Source organism: Lontra canadensis, unplaced genomic scaffold, assembly GCF_010015895.1.
Source record: "Lontra canadensis isolate GAN:19392208 unplaced genomic scaffold, GSC_riverotter_1.0 scaffold16, whole genome shotgun sequence".
Lineage (NCBI taxonomy): Eukaryota > Metazoa > Chordata > Mammalia > Carnivora > Mustelidae > Lontra > Lontra canadensis.
In genome coordinates, this window is record NW_022631010.1 from 21,512,254 (window position 1) to 21,527,935 (window position 15,682).

The window sequence follows — 15,682 nt, forward strand, 5'->3', positions numbered from 1 at the left end:
TGCTAAGACTTGTTTTGTGGCCTAATGTATGATCTATCCTGGAGAGAGTTCTGTGTATGCTGGAGAAGAATGTATAGTCTGCTGCCATTGGATGGCATGTTCTATGTGTGTCTGTTAGGTCCATTGGTCTAAAATACTGTTCAAGCCCAAGATTTCCTTGTAGATTTTCTGCTTTGGATGTTCTATCCATTGTTGAAAGTGGGTTGAAGTCCCTTACTATTATTGCATTATCTGTTTCTCCCTTCATATCTTTTAATATTTGCTTATTATATTTAGGTGGTCTGAGATTGAGTTTATATATATTTATGATTGTTATATCTTCTTGACAAATTGACCCATTTATCATTAATATAATGACCTTCTTTGTCTCTTGTTTCTATTTTTGGCTTAAAGTCTTTTTTGGCTTCCACTTGCATGGAATATCTTTTTCCTTCTCTTCACTTTGAGCCTATGTGTTTCCTTAAAGCTAAAGTGAGTCTCTTTTAGGCAGCAAATAGTGGGGTCTTTGTTTTCCTTTCTTTTCTTTTCTTCTTTTTCTTTTCTTTTCTTTTCCTTTCCTTTCCTTTCTTTTCTTTTCTTTTCTTTTCTTTTCTTTCTTTTTTCCTGAGAGAGATAGAGAGAACATGAGTGGTGGGGGAGGGGCAGAGAGAGAGAGAGAATCCCAAGCAGGCCCCATGCCTAGCATGGAGCCCAACATGGGGCTTGATCTCACAACCCTGAGATCATGACCTGAGCCAAAGTCAAGAGTCAGTCACTTAACTGACTGAGCAGATGCCCCTGCCATCTTGAATTTTTTATCTGGTAATTCTTTATCTGGTAACTCAATGTCTTTGGGTTTGGTTACCAGGAAATTATGGTGTTCTTTTGGTGATATCATTTTCTTGATTTTCTCATGTTTCTTGGAGTTTTTCATTACTGTCTTCACATTTGAAGTAGCAGTTATTTCCTCCAGCCTTTACTCAGAGGAGACATATCTTTGTCAGCCCTGCTAGAGATCCTGAAGAGTTTTCAGACATTCCATGGATAAATTGGCTCCACTTTTCTTGCTTCCTCTTGTGGCAGACTTCTTAAGCTCATATGCATTCTCTGGCTCTTACAAAAACACCAGGCCAAGTGCTGACAGCCTCTTTTATTTCCCCAGAGGTAGCTGCTCAAGTTTGTATTCTCTCTCTGGTCACAGACTGATTTTCTGCAGTCCTCACTAACCATCTGCTAAAGCCTGCTTGGGGTGCTGTTGGGAGTGTGCATAGGAGCTGGCCATAGGCTGGGATGATGTGTGGGTAAGGCACACAGGTTGCTGGGAGTTCTTGTGGGCCAGTTGAGGGGTTTCATGGGCAAGATATTCCTAGCCATTTGTGGGCAGGCTTCTGATGCAATCCACAATGCAGTTAGGAACAGGTCCCTTTATTGCCCTCCAAGAGTACTATTTGCTGCTCTCCCTAGCCTCTTTCTGTGCCCCTTGTCATAGAGCTCCCAATTAAGTACTTGTTGAAGTAAAAGAGAAATGGACCTCTTTGGAAGAATCCCACACAGCTGGGGAAGCTAGGTGCTCTCTCACACTCACACACTCTCCCTTTTTCCCATTGGATAAATCATGGGCCAAGGAAGATCTTTCTTGCCCCTAAGCTATGCCTCACTGGGGATGTGTGAGATGGGTAAAGCCAGACTGTTCCTCTTATTCATTGCAGTGAATCCAAGCTCATAATTTTTGCTCCGGTGGAGTCCTGGAACTTCTCTGGAAACTATACTTTTTACAAAGACTCTTTCCTCTGCAAATGACTATCTAAGTCTATATTCTCCAAGGGCTTCTGGACCATGGCCAAGACAGGCTACAGCCAGTTCATAGTCAAGATCAAGGTGTGTCTGCCTATTTCCTCATGCACAGTGGTCAAAACTGTTCCAGGTCCCTTGGTGTCTGGTGCTGCAAGCCACAGCTCCTTCAGAGGCTCTTTTGTTCATGGCTGGATGCCAGATATTTACTGTTGAGCTTGGGGGCAACAACGATGGACATCTTTATGCCACCATGACGCTGATGTCACTCTGGAGAACACTTTTAATACTTTCATTTTAAGGTGCCCGTTTCAACCCAAATCACTTGTGTTAGTGTTATGAAAAGCAGCTGCAGTGACGACCTCCTCATATTTTCCTTTCCAGTCACATGTTACACATTTTCAGTGTATGTAACATCAGAAGAAAGTTGCAGGCTAAAAATTGTGGTCCCAACCCTGCAAGGATCCTTTGGTGTCTCTAAAGAGGTGAATGGAGTCCGGCCCAGTTTCTGAGAGGCCGTGTTACCTCGGACATCAGACTCTTCCCATTCTGTGCAGAAGCGACCATGGACCCTGGACCTTGATCTTTAAATGGAAGGGCAGAAGGGGGACCCCCTTAACAGGAAGGAAGCCAGTCCAGGACGTGGGAGCACATCTCCAGTTTCTACTGAACTATATCTGGTGTCGTTTTTGTTTTTTTGGTTATTTTTTTGGATCTGGTGTCTTAAGCCTTTATGAATACAAGATCAGTGCTATCACTCCCCTTCCACCTGCCTCCTGAACCCTTCTCCCAATCACTGGACTTGCTTTGGCTAGCCCTGTAAGCAGTGATGTGCAGGAACTAGTTCATTCTGCCTCACAGAATGTTCAATCCTCAGGAACTTTGCAAGCTGGTTGTTAAACACAGCCTTGGATTAAAAATTAAATTATATAAACTTGCAGTACAGTCATACTAAAAAACAAAGTTAATATTCAACATTCATCACTTCCTAATTATTTTATTATTATCTTTGCCCTTGAGATTATTTATTTCTATTGTCTACTATATAATAGTGGCTACTGGGCATCCCTTCCCAACTCCCTGTTCAGTAACATCACATTGGTAGCTTAAAATTGGCCACAGTGGGAATATTTACACCACAGAGATTGGCAAATTACTAAATTAGGTCTTTCCCCGCAGTTGCTGATGAAGCATTTACGGGCAGCACACCGTGCTTACAGGTGACTGACGCTGACCAGAGATCACAGAACAGAGTGCATCAAATCTGTCTCTTCCCACACTGGCCCCTGGTAGTTACAGGCCATCCACATAAAATGCCTGGGACCTATGCCTGTGCCAAGTAGGAAACTCTTGACTACTTAAAGGTTTTTAACTGTGCAGACTTTCTTTGGCTTGATAGCTACTTGGGAGGAGTTTTGAGTTATCACTGTGCTGCCGAAATGACTTCTCATAACTTTATCCTGGCTTACCTTGACATCTGGTGTTTACTCCAAACTGAGATTTTGGGGAAGGGTGGTTGGAGGCCAAGGGTGGCTCCTAGAGACAGATGGGCAGAGCGTCTGCTCTGGCATCATCCACAGCATGGGCAGCAGTGGTCCGAATAGACACACTGACCTGCGGGTGGGCAGAGCCTGCCAACTCAGCCCTGCCATTGGCATGAGGCAGAGGGGATCAAAGCTGGCAGTGGTCACAATAAAGGCCCCCTCATTGTGGAGTATGGTCAGCCAAAAGGGGTGAGTGTCTATAGGGCTTTTTAGAAGGAAGCGCAAATGATACAGAGCACACATGTCTCTCGATGGACCTGTGTGTGAAGACAAGGCCACGCATGTAGGGATTTCTAGCAGCCAGAGCTTAATGTATCCTAATATATATCCTCACAGGAAAAACAAAAACAAAAAGCAAAACTTTCAGTTTTGCTCTTAGTATAAGAGAACAGAAGACACCTTTGTGGTGGATAGTTAGCTCTGTCAGACAACGGTCAACAATCAATGCCTTTTGATTATTCAAGTAAAGAAAGTTTGCCGACTCTGTTTTTCCAGAAAACACACACATACCCAAAGATGATTTGAATACTCCCACAAATTCATATTTCAGAATGGTGGTTCTCAACTCTGAATAGTTATTTGAAAGAAACTCAGAGGAAAAAGCAGACATTTCCACAATATGTCCTTGCTCTGTTGCAGTTCATAATTGTGAACTTTTGTGAATCGTCACAACCCAGGATGAATGATGGGAATATAACAGGTTGTAGAACTGGAGAACGTTGCATCTTTGTTCCCAATGGCAAAACGTGTTTTTTCTCATTTTCATCAGAATGTGTGATCCATGCCATTTGAAACCAAATTCCAAACACAATGAGCCATTAGTGTAATAGCTCATTACTAACAGCGGTCTTATAAATAATACATTCTTACCATGCGCATGCAGCTTGCCGTGAAGCCAGCAAAAGGTATTTCGGGCCATCAAAGTTTCGTTGCGCCAGCGTGGCTGTAGATTAGAAGGACATCTCCATGTGAACCAAGATGGTTGCCAATTTTCCCTGCCGAGAGTGAGGCTGGCCGTCTCTTTCTGCACATATGGTAGATGGATTGGTTAATCAGCGTCTGCTGAGTCTTGGGCCTAAAATTACAGAGAAGCCAGACAACTGTGGCTACGAAGCCTTTGTTCATGAGTGCAAACAAGACAAACAATCACTTGTTATTTGGGAAAAAAATTAAAATGTTTGTTTTGGACTTTTATTAAAGTGTCAATGGCTTTATAAAACAGCTGTGTAAATCCTGCCTTGTACAGCCAGTGTCATTGTGGGGTGGGAGCAGGGGGCTGTAAAGATAAGGGTATGCATGGAAAAATAAATTTTTAAGAATTCCTCTTGTATTCCAGTATTAGGGAGAAAACAAAGGGAGTCTCACAGCTATTTTTCAAAACTATGTTTGAAAACAAATGACTTTCAGCTACAAGACACATTTGAGAACAAATACTTTAATGCCTAATTTTTCTATGTGTCATGTAAAAAACTGAGTATTGTTGTAGCTTAATTTTGTGCTTTCAGTAGGTTAAAATATTAACTGTTTCCTCTGATTGACATTTATGAGATGATGCTGCACTCTTGGGGTTAGAGAATGCCTATGATGAGTTCTTCTGCTTCCTGTACAGAATGGTCATCTCAAGAAATGCAACCTGAATACTTGAAGAGTAGAACCTAGTAATGCTGGTTTCTAACAGGAGCTGTCAGTCAAATCAATCAACCAGAATTTGCTTAAAACCCATGTTATAATTCACAGGAGGAGTTATTTATGCTCAATTTAGTTTGCTGTCTTCTAATTTTAGTGAAATATAATTGTATAACATTGCATAAATTTAAGGTTTACAACATAGCAACTTGATATATATATATATGTATATATATATATATATGGATGATATGCATATACATATGTATGTTATGTTCTATATATAAAAGTATGTATATTGCACAATAATTACTACAGGGAGATTAGTTAACTAAAGAACTAGGCATTCTTTGTTGCTCTCTTTTAAAATTTTAAATGCTTTCCTTGCAGGGAAGAATGACATACCGAATTATTGAAGGGACATCATAAAGAATTTCAGTCACAGATATCTGTCATTGTGGTCTATGATAGAGTTAAATTTCGTTGCTTTGTACCACTACCAATAATAGTTGTAGATCTGCTAATTACTTGTTACAAGATAACTTGTTTTCTCAACTTCTGACACTTCAGAATGTGTAGGGTTTTGCTTACACCAACCAAGTTTTCAGCTCCCTAGAAACCAACTGGGTGTCCTGCAATTCAGTGCTGTCGCTCCCTGGTGGTAGTGTGGACCTCTCAGGGTAAGGGCTCAGGCCCCCCAAGACTGCCCCCACTTCAGGTGCCAGTCATAAGTCTCGGGTGGTCACCTGTACTCCTAATTGAATGGCTATGAATCAGAGGTTCCCACAGCCCTCCTTTGGGGTCGATACTTTGTTAGAATGGTTCACAGAGCTCAGGCAAGCACTTGACTTATTGTTGCTGGTTTATTATAAAGAATACAACTCAGGAACAGCTACGTGGAAGGGATGCATACAGCAAGGTACAGGGGAAACGGCCCTGAACTTCCATGTCGTCTCTGGGCATGTTTCGTCCCAGCATCGCCATGTGTTCACCAACCCAGAAACTCCTGATTTCTCTTGTTGAGGGGTTTTTATGGTGGTTCCATTAATGATTCATTGTATCATTGGCCATTGGTGACTGAAGTCAATCTCAAACCCCTCCCCCCCTCCAGAGGTCAGGGGGAGGTGCTGAAAGATCCAACCCTCTAATTAATCACGCGTTTGGTTTCCCTGACAATCAGCTCCCATTCTCCAGGAGTCACCTCATTAGCATAAACATAGGTATTACCAAAAGGAGCTTATTAGGAAAAACAAAAGATGTTCCTCTCAGGAAATTACAAGTGTTTTAGGGGCTTTGTGCCAGAAACCAGGGATGAAGACCAAACATGTATTTCTTATTGTATCACTCTGTCCCACGTATCTTCCTCTCTGTGTATCCTTCATCAGAGGCCTAAAATCATGGGACTGTTGTAAGAGGTTCAGAGCCAGGTATCTCTTCGGATGCTAAGAGGTGATGTATTTGTAAATCATACCCACATGGGGAACCAGTGTTGCGGGTTTACTTCGCTCAAACATCCCCACCAAACCTCTTTGCTCACATCTTTTCCCCATAAGACCATCCAATCAAATAAATGAATGAGTTCAAAAAATCAAAGTTCCATTCTGAAGGAGTAGATGACCATGAACATCTCTGAATCCAGGGTCAATCGGATGGAATGATGGCTGGTCTTACCAAGACTGTGCATGCTAGAGGGGAAGAAAGTGGACAGGAAGGATGGGCTCACCGTGGGATAATCAAAAGGATATGGGGCAGGTCTGGGCAAAGAGGGCACATGTTCTTTCCCTCCAGAACTCTAGCAACTTCCCCAAGTTACGTATCCACTTCTAGGATTGTTCACAGAGGTCATTGACTGGACATTTTTTGGAGCACGTTGTATGTGCTATGCATAGTGCTGGACAGTAGAACTTCTACCTTAAATATCTCAAGGTACCTGCCAAGCTACCAACCGCCTACATGCTGTAGGCTCCTGCAAATGTCATGATGAGAATTCATTTGGAGGCTGATAGAGTAATGAGATGTTTTGGGTGTTTCAGGTGGAAGGTGTAGCTGTTGGGTTCATGAGTGTGTGCTCAAGAGTGAACATGCAACTCCTGCATGAATGCTTTGACCTGGGACCCTTCCACGGACTCTGTACCCCACACCCCGATGATGTTCTGCAGCCACCGGAAGAGCAGAGAGATAAAGGAAATCAAGGTACAGTGGCTATCACAGGAACACATCAGCAGTTACATCCATGCCTTCTACACCATTCTGCGTTTTGAGGAGTGGGGGAACTAGATGGCTTATTTTATGTCTCCTTCTCCAATTCCCTTGAAGGTATAGTTTCCATAGTTAATCATATCAGGTGCACCCATCTGTGAGCACAGAGGGCCAAAAGCACACAGGTGTAAACTAAGATGATGGCTCTACAGCTTAAGGTTCCCTAAATTCGGAATTCCTGCCTCAGAACAGTCATTGTGAATAATCGATAGTATTTTGGCATTTTTACACACACACACATCAAAATAGAATGTGTTTTTTTCAAGTCAATAACTTGAGAAGTTTGGTATGGTTTTAAGTTTCAATCCCACCAATTAATGCTTTTGTGTTTGTGTCTTTGACAAATTATATAGTACAAGTCTACTGCAAGTATAGTCATATTAAACTTGCTTTAAATTATTTCTAACCACATGAAATAATAAAAAAAAATTAGGTAATCTCAGACTTTGGTATTTTGATGAGATCTTCCTACACTATGGATATCTTTCCAGGTAAAGTGTTTCCATCTTAAACCTGGGATATGTTAATTCACTTCTCTAAACCTGGGTTTCTCTCTTTGTAAAATAGGAATAATAATAATACCTCCCACATAAGGGAGTTGTGAAGTTTCACTGAGATTACTCATGTCAAGGGCTTTACTCTGTGTCTTTTTTTTTTTTTTTTAAGACTTTATTTTGAGAGAGAGAGAGCATGAGCAAGGGGGAAGGGCAGAGGGAGAAGGAGAAGCAGGCTCGCTGCTGAGCAGGGAGCCAATGGATGCAGGGCTCAGTCCCAGGACCATGGGATCATGACCAGAGCTAAAGGCATCGCTTAACCAACTGAGCCAACCAGGCATCCCTTTACTCTGTGTCTTGAGCAGACTTAGTGCTCATTAAATGTTGACCATCATTGTTAGTGATAGTTACTTGTTTGCAATTGGCCTTATACCTGTTTGAGCTTTCTAAGGTTAAAATCAGGGCATTTGGAATTGCTCTGCTTTCTCATGTCTGAAGGATGATGTCAAGATTGTTCAAAAATAGGAAGAGGAACACACTAGGCGCTGGCAAAGCACTTGTCAGTATAAGCAATGGCAGGTGTCTATCTGGCTTATCTTATCCCCTCAGTGCGAAACCACGTGCATAGATGTACACATCTGAATGTTCACACTTTTTACAGAGAACTTACAGAGCCACAGATGGAGAGGTCTTTCCTTTCTGTACTGATGACCACAGTCTTGCTAAAAGAAAGGTTTGAAGTCATTATTTTGTAAGAGTGAAAGCTGGCTTGCCATGCGTCTCAGTGAAGAGATACTGGAGTGTTCTAAAGAACCTTTCAGGGATGCCTGGGTGGCTCAGTTGGTTAAGCGGCTGCCTTCGGCTCAGGTCATGGGATGGAGTCCCACATAGGGCTCCTTGCTTGGCAGGGAGCCTGCTTCTCCCTCTGCCTACCACTCTTCCTGCCTGTGCTCGTGCTCTCTCTCTCCCCCTCTCTCTAACAAATAAATAAATTTTTAAAAAATCTTAAAAAAAAAAAAAGAGCCTTTCAGTATGACACAATCCTGAACCATAAGTTATCTTTGTCACTTTCGAGTGCATAGATTCTTCTTGAAGGCAGCATTCTATAGGTTTTATGGCTCAATTTTTTCATGCATAAAATGGAGATGAAAATAGCATCTAACCCAAAAAGTTGTTGGGAAGACTAACTGTTAGAATCTACATGATGTGCTCAGCTCAGTGCCAAGACAGGGTAAGGCCTCAAAAAATTTGTTTGTATCTCTGCCTGTGACTATGGTTATAAAAAAGCAAGTTGAAAAGTTAAAGTTCTTTCCAGTGTGTTTCTGAGTAACCTTGAGACTACTATGTTCCATACATAGAACGAATGGAAAATTCCAATCTTAGAAACTATAATGGAGAAACAAAGTTCAAAATTGAGGCTGAACCCTGGATTTTAAAACACACACTTTATAGCCCAGATATGGGAGCTGAAGGAAGTCCTACCTCTCTCTACCATCTTTAATATTTTTACTTAAAATTCCTTTTCTAGGACAAAATGGGAAGTAAAGGAAATAGGAAAGCTCTGGTTATCTTCTGTGCCTTGTTTATTTTTGAAAATCCAGCTTTATGTTCACTGATACAAAGATGATTATGAAATTGTCATCAGGGAGCACTATTATAGGCTTCCAAATAACTCAGGGATGGATTCACAAATCATCAACAGCTTATTATATCTAAGAAAAGAGTCATCAACACATTTTGCTGCCATCTTCCTTCAACAACAACAAAGAATGAGACTCCAGAGAAAATTCTAAATGTACTATTATCTACTGTTCATTGTTTTTCTGATGAAAGTCTCAAGTTAAAAAACATATAATTTCTCTAAAATATGAACTAAAATTCTTGTTTCAAATGAGCATACGTCATTGTGCTTTATACCTTTTATTTTGTTTAGCACTTTCTACTTTCAAAGGATTGTTGTATATGTTATCTCATTTTGTCATCATAACTTGATACAGGAGTCTAGGACAGGTGACATTGTTTCTCTTTTATACCCATCCAAGCTCACGCAAGGTTTTCAAGCTCATCAGGGGTGGACAGATCTGGAGCCCAGCCCCAGCCCTCTCTGCTTGGCAAGGTGACTTTTTATCTTGGATGGCTTTGTAAACTCCAATGGTGTGTCTCCTATATCGGATACTTGATGAGCTTTCTTCACGTCAATAAGTTGTGTAATGAGTTAGCACTTTAAGGAGTTCTCAGTGGCCCACCCATTTCCTTCAAGCTTTTGTGTACGTGTGCGTGTGTGTGCGCACGCGCGTGCATGCACACCCTCTGGACAACTTCCATGTGCTGGAATCTTCACCTCTGTGTCTGTGGGATTTGCCAGAACTGTGGAAGGCCTCTCTGCCCCATGCAAGAGGAAGGCTGGAAGGGCCAGGAAATTAACACTCCATGACCAGCACTGCTTCCCTGACTTATGTCCTTGTCCCCCTATGCCTCTTTCTCAATCAACTCCCAAATAAATGGTTGTACTGGAGTCCTTGACTCAAGGTCTACTCAAGACTAGACACTGCCTGTCTAGTCTTTTCCCATCAGCTGCGACAACATTTATTTTTACACACCTGTTAGGAGTCCAGGTATAAATACCCCAGCTCCCTCACTTCTTAGGTGGGATAACTCTGTGACATTAGTTTTGTACTGTCTCCCAGAGTTCCTTCTTCCCTCTATGGGGTTGGGTTCCAGCTATTCCAGTGGTAATCTGTGTAATGACACATTACTTACTAGCTGCCTTTTCTCCCCTTTCTCTCTTCCTCACCCCCCTACTGATGCTTCCTGGAATCACCTCCCAAATAAACCACTTGTTCTCAGATCCTTGGCTCAAGGTCTACACTTTCCCCACCAGCTGTGAAACTTGCAATATCACACCAATCTCAACCCTTCTGAGCAGATTAATGTCAAGGCTCAACACTCTTAAGCCAATATAGTGGCCCTCCCTCTTTAGCTACTTACCCACATTCTAATCAGCCTACTAGCTATTTGTTATTTCAGCCATATCACAAGTTTTCATTGGATTTGAAAAGTTTAACCACGCACCTTCAATTTGCATTTTACTTCCATTTTTCAGCCACTCATTTTGCATATATAACCTTTTGCACACACTCATAAACTTTAGTTTTTATCTACTAAACCTTGGGACTAAATTGGGACCAACAGAAACAAAGTCTGAGGTGGCAGATTTTGTCCCAATATAAAGAAACTCTAGTAAAAGTTTATTTACTTATTTTTTTGTGTGTAGTGAAAAGCCTAGTTTAGAAGTAGCAGTTTCTCCCAATTTTGGAAGAATTCATTAAGAAAGAGTCATAGATGCTTAGGAAAGATTTTCTTGTTGTGTGGGAGATTGTACTAAATGATATTTAAGATCCCCTAAGATGCTAAGACTGTGAAAACTCAGTAAACATACCTTAGGATATTGTATATGCCTGGTAGTTTATGTGTATTTTCTTCCAATAACAATAAAATGGCTCAAAACGGTATTATTTTTCCAGGTGGCCCCACTGCTGGCCCTGCCCAATGTTTGAAAATCACGCTGTGTCTTTAACTGCTGCATCATCACAGTAAAGACTTTGGAATCAGAATTGAGCTGGCAAATTTCTTGGTAGTGCATAAGGCAAAATAGGGCACAGCCTGCATTTCTGCAGCTGTATTGGCATTGCCACATTTACTGGTTAAAAAAAAAAAAAAAGCCAAGAGCAACTTTTGTTTGTCATGCCGGCTGGTGTGACCTGGGGAGCAGAAGTCTCAGGCTCAGATCTGTGAATGTCACTATGTACGCAGGGTCCACTCTGCAGAATCTGTGGTACTGATGTGCCCTTGGCAGGGAGAAACTTGGTTCTATATAGCAGAGTTGTGGGCTTTCAAAAGAAGAATCAGTGTAGCTCTTTGTAACCAAATCACTCAGAACAAGTGTTCCTTACTGTATATTTAAAAGGCCCTTCAAATGTGATTTTCTTAATGTATCCATATAAAACATAGCAGTGTTGCCTTTTAAATTTTAAAATTAAATTTAAATTAAATTAAAATCTAAATTAAAAAAATTACTTTTCATCAGGACATGTTTCTTTATGTCTTATTTCAATTTCTTTGGACTTCCATTTTCTTCTTACCTCCAATTCTCTCTGTAGGAGGAAGAAACATCTGAAACCAGTTTCCAGTGCCAGAGTTAAAAAACAATAGCTAAATCAAATCTTATTGTGTCTCAAAAGGCCTTTTAGCTTTTCTTCCTAAGGTTCCATTTTATATGCCTGGGTTGCCTTCTGTTTCTCTTTCTTTCTTTCTTTCTTTCTTTCTTTCTTTCTTTCTTTCTTTCTTTCTTTCTTTCTTTCTTAACATGGGTACCAAATATGGATGAAAAACTTGTGTTTACAGCATAGCAGTATTTCACCAAAATATTTGTATTATGTCTCTCAGAACACTATTTTAACACCCAGTACATTCTGTAGTTATTAAGTGACCCACTTAATTTGCTGGGGCTGCCCTAACAAAATACCAGCTTAAAGAATAGAAATTAATTTTCTCACAGTTCTGGAGGCTTAAAGTCCAAGATCAAGGTGTAGGCGAGATCAGTTTCTCCTGAGGCCTCTCCTCTTGGCTTGTCGATGCTGTGTCTTTTCCCCATGTCTCTCACATGGTCTTCTCTTTTTCCCTGTTTGTATCCTAATCTTCTTATAAGGACTCCAGTAATATTGGAGGAGGCCCACTCATATGACCTCATTTTACTTGAATTATCTTTTTAAAGACACTATCTCCTGGGGTGCCTGGGTGGCTCAGTGGGTTAAGCCTCAGCCTTCCACACAGGTCATGATCTCAGGGTCCTGGGATCGAGCCTCGCATTAGGCTCTCTGCTCAGTGGGGAGCCTGCTTCCCCCCTCTCTCTCTGCCTGCCTCTCTGCCTACTTGTGATCTCTGTTTGTCAAATAAATAAATAAAATCTTGAAAAGATACTATCTCCAAATATAGTCACTTTTTGAGGTGCTGGGGGTGAGGACTTCAATACATGAATTTTGTGGGGACACGATTCAGCCATAACACTTAGGGTCGTGTGTTAACCATATCCTGGAGCCCTGTGGACAAGACTACAAGGTCACGGTAGTTATGCAGATAATGGCAAGAAAGTCCGCTCTATATGATGCTCATACAAAGCCTGAGACACCAACTCATATTTATCACAATCTGAATGTTGTCTTTTTGTAGCCACTAAATTTGTTTTTGGTATATGAAGGTAATAAAATTGCATTCTTTCAAAGCTTTAGCCACTCTTGCCAACTTTGCTTTTCTAGAATTAACTGTGTGAGTTCTGATGCTTTGCTAGAAATTGTTGATAAAACAATTGTATAATACCAGACCTATGCCCAGCTTGTGTGATTATCTCCAGGGTTGACAGCATGAACTCTTACAGGGGTTTTTAAGGTGGAGCCTTTGGACTGGTAACCTACCAGGAAGATGATGAGACTTGAAACCCAGTTTTGTTGTCAGGGACACTGCCTCAAAAGTCTTGGTGAGCCTTTTAATATCAGTTGATCCTTCAATAACATGGTGGTTAGGGTCTCTGTGTGCCCTCTCCCCACCCCAATCCCCCAACCCCCGGGAAAACTTTTGACTCTCCAGAAAGTTAGCTCCTAATAGACTACTGTTGACCAGAAGTCTTCCAGATAACATAAATAGTCAATTAATACATATTTTGTATGTTGTATATATTATCTACTATATTCGTACAGTGACGTAAGCTAGAGAAAAGAAAGTATTATTAAAATTGTAAGGAAGAGAAAATACATTTACAGCACTGTACCATATTTATATACATATTTAAAAAATCCATGTGTACCTGGACCCACACAGTTCACACTCCTGTTCAAGGATCAGCTGTATTTAACAAAATCTCTTGCTGATTTTTCCATCTTAATTCAAGTACTGATTTCTGAGTCCTTTCGAATGCTTTTAAAAACAGCAGCAACAAATGATGGCACCCAGGTAAGAATGTTATCTTGCAGAGAGCAAGGTGACTGGGGACCATATTCATATTCTACTGTTCAACACTAGGAAGGACTTGTGTTATGACTGGTGTGCTTGCTACCATTCATTTCACCATGGTAGAAATACAAACACATTTTTATATAGGGCCCCGAGGTCTTTGAAAGAAAAGTGTCTTTATTTATGTTCGTTATGATCATTATGTGCTGGGATTATTTTCTCAGTAGGTAATGTCTGTTTTGCCCATATTTATGATGCAGGGGAGAAGGCATTTAATGAATTTCGAGAGTGTATTTGCCTGTAAAACACATCTCTCTTAGTATATTCACATGTAAATAGCCCTTTCATTTGTTCTCTTTGGTGACCTTTCTTCTTTGGGGGGTAGATCACAGTTTGTTGTTGTTTGCCATTTCCAAAGGGGAGGATGAATGATAATAATGAAAGATTATGCAAAAAATCCACGTTTAAAATAATGTTGATATGCCACTTGTGTTGCAGGATAATTATAGTAATTTGGCTATTACTCTATATGGAGTCAGGAGTTAGTTGCTAGAAAACACGGTGATAGGGGTGATTCAGGGGGATTTTCATCCCAACAGGCTGTTTGATCCTGCTGACTTTTCTCTTGAAAATCAATTGCTTGTGGTGAATACTCTGCATTCCCCCTTGATTACATCGGCTGCCGGTGGGCTGCACCCATTTGCACCGGGGTCAGTGTGAGCTCTGTGTCTGTTTACACAGGGTTTTTGACAACTCTGAAAGTATCATGGACCAAATTTAATCTAAGCAAAGCAGCTAAGGAAGCAATTACTAAACATCACAGTCTTTGCAGATGACAACAAACAAAGGAAAATGTACGAATTCTAAGCCCAACATGAAGCCAGTTATCTTGCTACTGGGTTGCAAGCCCTTTCTCCACTGCATAGTGCTCTGGCTTTTGGTGTTTTCAGTCTTCAAGCATAACTAGCTCAGTGGAAGACCTGGGACAGTCACCTTGGAAGCTGGCTCTGACTTCAGGTTTGTTTTTGACAACGTTCCCTTCCCCCCTCCAAGTTATGAATATATTCAGATTTTCTATTTATTTATTTTTGAATCAGCTTTAGGAGATTAGATTTTTCTAGGAAAGCATCACTTCATATAAGAAGATTTAAAAATTATTAGAATAAGTTGTGAGTGTGTGTGTTTATCTCCAGTGTGTATGTACATGTGATGTAGGAAAGTCCTTAGGGTTTGAAGCCTACGGCCAAGAAAGAATTCTTGGGACGTCTTTGATGCAAAAAGGTAGTTTAATTAAAGCACGAGGACAGGACCCGTGGGTAGAAAGAGCTGCAGTGGGGTCATGAGGGGTGGTGGTTATATACCCACAAGTTGGGAGGGGGTTTAGGGATAGTGAAAGGCCCTAAGGAATTTTGGAAAACAAAGTCTTAGGACCTTGAGGGGAGTTAGTTATTGTTGGGAAAAGGTCATTTATTACTGTCTAATAAAACCTTGATCATGAGACCGTAATCATTAAGACCTTAATCATGAGATGTATATCGGTGGGCCATATGCTTGGGGGATGATTGCCAACATGTATCTTGTGGGGGGCTTAGAGATAAACGAAATTCCTAAAGGAACTTTTATATGCTAAAGTAGACTTACAGGATCCTGGGGGAAGAGGGGCTCAGGCTAAGATTGCCTTTGCCCTTAGCAAAGCATTAACACTGAGGCAATTGAGTTGCTGGAGGAATGTCCCTCTGCCTGTTTAAAGGACTTGTCAGTGGGCTCTAAGTAGTAAAGAAATTTAATAATTTTTTCTTCGCCTTTGTTTCCCACATCGTAGACATATATATATATACACACATGTATACATATGTATGTTTGCCAGACATATATATGTACACATGCATACTATTAAAAATTATTAAATAAAAGTTTATTTAACACTTCATGAAGAGGATCATATTCTTTCGGAGAACTATAAAATGGGACAGTAGCTTTTAT

General features: G+C 40.8%; 1 protein-coding gene across 4 annotated transcripts in view; it reads left to right on the plus strand.

Moving 5' to 3' along the window:
* CFAP61 (cilia and flagella associated protein 61) overlaps positions 1-15,682 on the plus strand; it is a 275,799-nt gene that overhangs the window by 45,738 nt on the left and 214,379 nt on the right. For all 4 annotated transcript variants that reach the window (XM_032859286.1, XM_032859289.1, XM_032859287.1 and 1 more), the window contains exon 8: positions 6,974-7,133. In XM_032859286.1, the coding sequence (XP_032715177.1) occupies positions 6,974-7,133 (160 nt within the window). The remainder of the gene's footprint in view (positions 1-6,973; positions 7,134-15,682) is intronic.